Below are 9208 nucleotides of genomic sequence, written 5' to 3'. Positions count from 1 at the left end.
TGTGATTAAGGGCTATACAAATAAATGTGATATGACTGTGAATACGTGTGGTCGTGTGCTATTTTGTTCTACAAATTATTTCAAGGCTTAGTCAGGCAAATAAATCATTTAGTATTAGATAGGACAGTTATTAGCAAGTAATTTAGTGTAAATTGTGAAGGTTTTAAGTTCACCCCACACACAGGCTCATCTTACAAGGAGGCTGTGTATTATTTGACCACTAGATGTTGCTCTATTGTGTACATTAAGCAAAAATAAGTGCTAAAAGGCACAATGGATTATACAAACTAGACTCATTTTGAAGGTGTCAGTAGCATAAAAATAGATAATTATGTTGGCTCCCTTTAAGTAAACCTTGTTATAATACAATTTTTGAATAAATGACATTTCAATAACTTTGCCAATTTATAGGTTTTCCCCATATTTTATATGTTGTTTAATCATGTCTAATTCAATAATATTCAATAATGTTGTTCAATAATATTTGTACAGGGAATAAATGATTATTTGTTAGACTGATTTCCTCACATTTGGGTCTAATCCGAATCCTCTGTCGCTGGTAGCAATGACGTCGTTGTGGATTGCTAATATTGTTGCGGTACATTAACCAATGTTAATCTCGATCAGCATTTACTTTATAGACGAGATAAGCAGGTCGGCACCTTCCATGGCTGCATGGCCGCTATTGGTGTGTGAATGGGTAAGTCAAGTCATTTTTATTTGTATAGCCCTAAATCACAAAGGGTCTAGGGCTTCACAGATTATTACACTATTACACAGACTATTTTTCAGAATATTATACATTCCCCTGCTCTGGAGCCGACGAGAAGTGTGAAGCACATATTAAAGCGCTTCGGGAGGTTTTCATCGACTTGAAAAGCGCTATATAAATGCAGACCATTTACCATGATGCCTGCAAAACCCTGCACGACTACCTATAATAAAGAACAAAATTCACTGCAAGCGGGGAAAGAACTAAAAAAAAAAAAGATGAATTGCTCATTTGGTAAGTAAAATGAACTTGTTTATACACATTATCTGATTTGAATTTTCAGTCTTGCTGTGAGTGAATAGGTGCATTTATGTGATTGTAGGTGTATCGTCACTTAAGGGGAATTGCATTCTTAATAAGGGAATACATTGGCCATGGTTGACAGGATTGATCGAATGCAAAAATGCATGAACATTAGTATTTTTTAACCGCCGATGTGGCGCTTCGTGATGCACAATTTCAATCAAGCTATTCAGTCAAATCAAGTGAAAACCTGAGCGCTTTCATTTAGAGATCCATTAACCCAAACTATTTTGAAATTCGAGTGGTTAAAGACAATTGGTAAAAGAATCTAAAATGTGTGCAAAATGTACAAAATCGAGTGTTGACCAATATAATTGCAGTGTTTAAAATTTCCAAGTTAATGTTCCTTGAATCTATAGTGAAAAAAGAAAACTTTTGACATATCTGTAAGGGTCAGAGATATTTCTATACCATAAAATCAAAACACAAACACCACTTGTGCTTTGAAAGAAATAGAAGTTTATTAGAAAAACAGTTGAGACAGAAAGAGGTCGCTTGAACATTTTTACAAGCCAAGAGCGCGGCAACTACTTGGGACCCCCATAAATTCTTTTAAATAAAACCTCAAAGAGACAAGTTGTATTAGAAAGCTACAAAGAATATGTACACACAAAGAAGCACACAGGCCTACAGGAAAATACAGAACATAAAATAGAGGCCCTTTTCTGGATCCGAGGAAGGTTACGGTGACTAGACGGGATTGGTGGGTTCTACTCGGGGACTATTAATTGAGATTGCTTTTAACAACAAAATGGGACTTCAATGTTCAGTCCAGGTAAAGAAACCGATTTGAATCGGGGATCATTGGGTTGATGAGGGCACTGAACCTCGATTCACACAACAGCCAAGAGGTTTCCAATTATTGGAGAGATTGACAGCCTCAAACGCATTTTAACTTTGCATGTGGAGCCATTTTACATTTTTGTAACCGGATTGCAGATTGACAGCCGACTGGGAGACATAAGCACGTACAGATGCTTCTTCGCCTGACCATCTCCCTATTTGGCCTTGCCGCTCGCCTTGCCACGGTGGTGCTTGCGGACCTCCTCCATCAGATCTTTGAGATATTGGATCTCTCGGCTTATGGCGTCGGCTCGCTCGGCCAGCTCCCGGTTCCTGGTCTCCAGGGCCTCGCACTCCACGCTGAGCTGCTCCTGCTCCACGCGCTTCTTCTGGCGGTAGCGTGTGGCTGCAGTCTTGTTTTGCTCCATCTTCTTCAGCTTCTTTTCCACGACCTTAGGAGCACCGGACACGGACTTCACCTTAGGTTTCGGGGAAGGAGAGGAAGATTCAGAGAGGGGTTGGGGTCTGATGTACGGTTTGGATTGCGGGGAGCCGGCGGAAGACTCTATCCCAGAGTCGCTGTCACAGTCGCTGGGCAATGGCGATAAGAGCAGAGTTTCCTTAGCAGGGAACTCCGCATTCTGGAGGATGGAGGCAAGGGGCGTCTTGGTGTCGGTATCAAAGAACCCTGGAGACGGAGCCGGGGAGCAGGGCTCGGACTTCAGGATGGCCGGTGGCTCGGGCTGCCGGTCGTCTTCAGGTGGGGTTACGGGGAAGGTCCCCAGGTCAAGATCCATGTGGGAGTCGAGGGTGGCCAGGAGCTCCTCGGGGGAACCGGGGGCCTCGTCCGACGAACAGGAGCCGATGAGTGACTCCAGGTCGAAGTCACTCAGGTCGATCTTCTCCGACATCCAGTCCATGCCTGCGAAGGCCTCCTCTGCAAACATATCAGTTTTGGGTAAACACTATTGTGGTTGATCAATTGATTCTTTTTAATATTAGATACCTGCAGGAGATTTCATAACATGCCAGTTTCTTATATTGACCATTATGGTACGATTGCACAGTTGTTTTATTCGTTACATATTTGTAACTATTTGGCCCACTGCCCAACCCTAATAGTTGGTTCTTTTGGCTTTTTTAAGGTGAGGTGGACAGAATGCTCAATTATGCATTGGGGGATGGTGCAATACAAAAGACTCAGTGTCCCACCTATAAAAATAGAGCGAGTCACTTGTTAGCCCAAAAGACATCACGGGGAGCAAATTTGCCTCCTTTAAAAAGATTCTACTGCTGCTCAAGTCAAAATGTATTTACATAACACTCAGTACTCATTCCTATGTACCAAATAATTTAATATTAACCATTCTCTAAAAAGCAGCAGTTATTTCTCATTGGTTTTGGGCTTGTGACTTGTTGACGCATGTGACATTTTAGTTGTGCTATTGCCATGTAAGAAATGACGTCAAACGGCATCGAGGCAGTAATTGATTCACATCACTTCTTAATAACCGCAACTTCTCACACCGCCTCAAATTTAGAGCCACCACGAACCTGTTTAACTAGCTAACTGGTTAAGCAACGCCCTTGGTTTATGACGTATTTTTTAACCAGTCAATGAGATGGATGGCATTAAAAATTTCACGTCAACTTAAAAGAAAATCTATCACTGATAGAAAAATTGTCAGTTAATGTAGCCTCTGCACACAGAAATATAAACAAAATAAATGTTATGTCTTGTGTTAGGTATCAGGTTTGCTTTGGGCTCAGTCCTGCAAATCAATTTAATTGGTAAGGCCAGGGCTGGACTTTTTAGGCCCAATATGACCTCTGCTCTGATAAGATGACATATTAGTGAGCCACCACATGTTGCTGACAGACAAGTACTCCACATACAAACCTCAACCCAGTACTTGCTTATGTACTAAGACCTTTTAACAAACTCTAATAATTTCTTTTTAAATTGCACGTAAAAATGTTTTCTTAATTTGGGTAGACTAGAGTGATATTTATATCGGGTCAAATAAAATTACTCATTATGTAAAACTAGCTTAATTGCGTTTCAATTTAATCAAAAATTGTAATAGAATGTGCTTCAGGAAAAACGAAGTACTACAAGCCGAATAACTATTACTGTTCACCCTGCAGCCTTTTCGTCAAATGTCAATCTCACCTTGGGCGTTGTCCTCTCCCACGTGGGCGTGGAGCAAGTCGTCAGCAGCCAGCCACGGCAGCGAGGTCATGTCAGAACCGGCCTTGCCTTCCAAAAAGGAGGGTGAGGGGTGGCCAGGAGGAGGGGACGGGACAGAAAGCAAGGTGTGGTAGGGAGACAGAGAGAGGGGGGACGAACCCGGGACCTCCCCCCCGAGCGAGGAGGTGGGTGAGAGCGCTTCCTCTTCATCTTGGTCCAGAAGGGGCCCCATTGGGTCAGCCATCAGAAACAAGGGCCCTGTGGAAGAGGTTGGAGGTCATTTACCAACACGAATCGAATTGGCAATACAGGATGTGGCAAATCTTCCCTGAATATTTACTGTATATTATGAAGGCACGGTAAAATTAAAGGTGCAGTTGTCATTTGAGGTGTTCCCAATGTTGAAAGTAAAATATTTTCTCTCTCAAGTACGTGTTAAAAATGCCGGACTGAGTTCAAAGAGCCTTTATGGTTTATTTCCCACAGTCCCTACCTGCTCGGATCTTGAGTTTAAAAGCTGTTTGGAGCGGAACACATCAGTTAAAAGGAATGTGGGCTCAGGGGGATGCCAGAGAGTGACATCATTCTCCCAGCAAGTTTTTTGCTGCTTTAAATTTCTGTTTTCTATGCAGCATGAAAATGGTGAGAGTAAGAAAAGACCTGCTTCAAGTAAAGACCGTACACCAACCCAAACCCCCAAAAAAGGTTTGAGATATACACTTACACGCACTTCATTAATGAGCTGACTGAGATTGCAATGGTTTTATTCAGGCTCGTTCTGGAGAAGCTTGTTTTATGTAAAATGGATGCGTGCTTTTCTACCTAAGGAAATTAAATGAAATGGATGCTTATGATAAATCATCTATTTTACCTTATCAAGTCAATATAAGCATTTTTAAACCAAATTTAACATGTTTAACCGCTATGAGGCGCTAAATAACACACTATGCCCCTTTAAGAGGAACTATTTTTAATGAATTATATTTACTGTACATATCTTTAACATAGAAAATGTCAAGTTATTGTAAACTCTAGTGCATTTAGTATAATAGCGTTAAAGCAATTTTTTTGTCCCAAATCTATAAAATCTGCACTTGACTAAATGTTTGACTACATTCTGGAAGAAACATAAAACAACAATTCTGCATCTGCAGATATGATGCTCGTGTCAGTCTTTTCTGCACACCTGAGCTCAGGGCCTCCACGGCCTCCAATGCGAGCATCATGGCTGTAGCGTATGGTCGGCGTTAAATCTGGGACAACAAAGTGTGGGGACGTTCGGAAGTCGAGACGTTCGGTACTGCTGACGAGTAGAGCAAAGCTCAGGGGAATTGCCAAGAGAGACCTGTGGAGTGAACGGGGGAAAAAAAAGGCAATTCAAGCATTGTGCTTTAAAGAAAAAACCAAAATCAGTATACAGTCATACTTCTATCCACGAGCACCTCCAGGCAAAATTTCCATATACGAGACTTATAGGGAACAAAAATCTTATGTTACATACAAAGGAAAATCCAAGTTACTAGCCTTCCCAGAGGCTACCACTAGAGATCGCTAACCATCAGCATCAGGAAGTCTTAGGTAGCGCGTACGCTTCCCACCCTCAGACCTGATCTGTTGTACCTGTATTCTGCAGCAAGGTCGTTTTTAAATCAAGTATCGAATTGATTCGGCTAAGTGGGAAGGAGGTCGCTTCTCTCGCTAAAAAGAAAAATCTAGAAAAGTGGCATGTTGGTTGTATTGACTTTTTTTAATGCCAAAAAAATAAAAAATTAATAATAATAATAATAATTAAAAAAATAAAATAAAAATAAGGAGCAATTTAAGTTTAAGAAATTTTATAAGTTTTTCTAATCATAATTATATTTCCTGCACTGTTAGTTTTTGGTATAAATAAAAAAATTGTCATGTTAATAGTGTCAAAATTCTAATGTATTGTGAAAGAATTCAGGGTGCTGTTTAAATCGTAATTAAATTTATAAAATATTGTCTGTTTTTTTTTCCCTTATAAAAAATACATCAAAATGCTTTAAGCTTTTACAGCAAATCAATACTGGCACCAAATATCGGCTATCAGCCTCTTCTTAATACTAATAATTGGTGGATTCTTGGTTGCGCATCCAGATAAAAGGGTAAAGGTGAAAAATAAAAAATAAAATGGTCGATAAAAATATGATTGAAAATGTATTTGTATTTTTTTTGTGTAAGACCATTTAAAGTTGCAGCAATTTTAATTTTAGGTGTACAATAAGTGCTTACGAATCTTCACCAGTCTGTCGTGGTGAGTCACGCCTCCCATACAACACGGTTTCTGCAGTGCAGTTGTAAGTAAGCACATTCGCCTAACACGCAAGGTCCGCGGTCACGAAAAATATGTCAGCCTGGAGAAGGATGGGCGCCACCAGGCTGTACTTGCCCAAGACACATCACAGGAAATGGGGCTCCTGAAGCTTTAGTGGTTAGGAAATCCAACCAACTGACCAATACAATCTTGGTTAGATCACCGTTTCTGTATTTTTAACTGTTATTTGAATGTGTTTTAGTGACCCGAAGGTGTGTTTTATAGCAATCTAGGATTAATTAGAATTCTTCTGAGCGTTTGGGAAGAGATTAGTTTTTAATTATTTCTTATTTTAATTATGTTTGCTATGTTGTGTACTGTTACCCAATGCTCAATCTATGGCACCCTGGTCATCCTAGAAGGGGGATTACCACTTGTGAGACCCCCTTCTCAAAATTTCTTATTTTCCTCGTGCTGAGGTTGAGTTTTTCCTTGCCCGCATGTTGGTTTAAGATCAGGGGATGGTGTAATGGTAATCCTCTGCAGTCTTTTGAGACATCTTGTGATCAAAGGCTATACAAATAAATGTGACTTGACTTCAAAATTCACTCATTACACGAACAATTAAGAGATATGATCAGAATTCGTTCCAGGAACATGATCATATGTAAGGGCACCAATGTAAAATTCCATATTTTAAGCGAGTATCCTATCCATCCAATATCTGCACCGCTTATCCTCAGTTGGGTCGCGGGGGTGCTGGAGCCCATCCCAGCTATCTTCGGGCAGTGGGTAGGGAACACCCTGAACTGGTTGCTAGCAAGTCGCAGGGCACACAGGGACAGACAATTAGCTCGCTCATTCACACCTCGGGACAATTTGGACCGGCCAACTAAGCTGACATGCACGTTTTTGGAATGTGGGAGGAAACCCACTCAAGCACAGGGAGAACATGCAAACTCCACACAGGAGATTCGATTTCATAACCCCAGAACTGTGCCGCACACGCGCTAACCACTCCACCGCCGTGCTCGTAATCAGGATCTTTTTTTTTGACATAAGCAATTTAGTATAAATCTGCTAAATCAATGTCATATTCTGGATTTGGTTTCTTTATTTTGACTGAGTGAACAGTAATGATGTGCCAAGATACCCCCCCTCACTTTGTATTTGACTAAACTATTATAGATGGTTTGAACAATTTTATTGACACTATTAACAGCAAATAAACAATGTGAGGTTTGAACATTTTTTCTCGATAATTTTAGCAATACCTTTACAAAATCTGAAACAAAAATGTTTAAAAGTTCTAATCATTTATCTTAAAAGGGGAGCCATGAGCATCACGTCAAAAGAGTCTGTTATGTCACGTGGGGGAGGAGAAGCTAATTTTAGCAAATCCTTAGCAATTACAATGGTAAAGCCCAAACGGCCCGCCCCTAAACCCCGGAGTACATTTCCTAATTTGGTCATGCCGAAACCCGGTGACTCCGCCCCCGGGAAATACGCTGCCCGCCATTTTCCTGTCAAGTAGTCCGCTGAAAAACGACGAGTGCTTTAAAAAAATGAGCCTGCGCGCCATTTTGATCTCGCCACGTTGTCAAAATGTCTCATGTACATTAACATGACGCGGCTTCGAAATTATAGTTGCATTCGACGAATAACGACCAATGTTGTTGTCCAACATTATTGAGGCTGTTCTAAGACATTTAACTAGGTTACCAAGTAAATTAGGGTAACAACAGTTGCTCGACCGGGGCGCGACTCCTTTCGACCACCGAACTTATAAAAACAAACTTCAAGTTTAACAATAACCATATCGGCTATTAAATAATCGTAGATTAATGAATTTGGTGTACGACTCATTCCCCAGCGTCCCTAAACGTTACGCCAAACTAACATAAAATGTTGAGTAATGAATACTTACGCCATGTTGCCAGAAATTGCCAGTGCCCTTCGCCGATGCCCTGCCAGTTTGATGCCGCTGCCCAAATTGCCACCGCCCGCCTTTAAACTGCCATGATGATCATTTGATAGCTGCCAAGAGTAAACGCAAAAGACGTAAGAATGAGAACGAAGACAACCGAATGTTAGCAAGGAGCGCTGCTTCTGTGGATTATATGACACCGAAGCACTACCTAGCGTGTCCCTCCGCCCAAGGGTTGTTGGATATACTCCACATTGCAGCGCATGTACACGAGTCGGTTTGTCCTCCCCCTGAAACCGGCCTCCTCCCTCAGTCAACGGACTGTTTTAGTTCATTAAACAAGCGTACCTTGATTTTGCGCCTTTTGATTGGTTGACATATGTGTTCTTGTCGGTGAGGTTAAACCTCAAGCGTATACAATAAAATATAGGTCAAATAGAAATGTCAACATTTGTTTGACTGGGCTTCAAAACCTATAAAATGTTTTTTTTGTTGCGACTAAATGTTATTGCACCATTTATTGCATTACCGTTATGATGCGCTACAACCCCTCGCAAAAAGTATGGAATTGCCAGTCCTGGACAAGTAATCACTCCGCTACATTTTGTAGAACAAACACAGATAAACAGCATGGAAAATTAAAAAGGGTTTTTAAAAGTGTAATTTCCTGACTTTCAGAAACACTAAACGAAGTGATGAAAAAACGTTTTATGGTCAGCAAATGCTAGTTTTATGGACCAAGCACAGGGAAGAAAATTGGAATCACTCCATTCTGAGGAAAAAAAATATGCCATCATGAAAAACAGACACATAAGTAACAATCAAAACATATTACTAGTATTTAGGAGCTCCATCTTTGGCTTTTATGACAGCTTGCAGTCTCTGAGGCATGGACTCGATGAGTGACAAACGGTATTCTTCATCAATCTGGTGCCAACTTTCTTGAATTGCAGT

General features: G+C 40.8%; 1 protein-coding gene across 1 annotated transcript; it reads right to left on the bottom strand.

The window, feature by feature from the left end:
- Window positions 1-1511: 1511 nt before the first annotated feature.
- On the bottom strand, window positions 1512-8482 carry atf4a (activating transcription factor 4a). The gene is made up of 4 exons (XM_088342211.1): window positions 8255-8482; window positions 5236-5394; window positions 4032-4307; window positions 1512-2795 (listed from the first exon to the last, which is right to left on the bottom strand). The coding sequence occupies exons 2-4, from the start codon at window positions 5273-5275 to the stop codon at window positions 2074-2076; spliced, it is 1038 nt and encodes a 345-aa protein (XP_088198337.1). The 5' UTR covers window positions 5276-5394; window positions 8255-8482; the 3' UTR covers window positions 1512-2073.
- Between the last annotated feature and the right edge of the window lie 726 nt (window positions 8483-9208).

The sequence above is a fragment of the Urocampus carinirostris genome, chromosome 8, assembly GCF_059441175.1.
Source record: "Urocampus carinirostris isolate Australia breed hairy pipefish chromosome 8, RoL_Ucar_1.0, whole genome shotgun sequence".
Taxonomy (NCBI): Eukaryota; Metazoa; Chordata; class Actinopteri; order Syngnathiformes; family Syngnathidae; genus Urocampus; species Urocampus carinirostris.
This window is presented reverse-complemented; position numbering and strand designations above follow the sequence as displayed.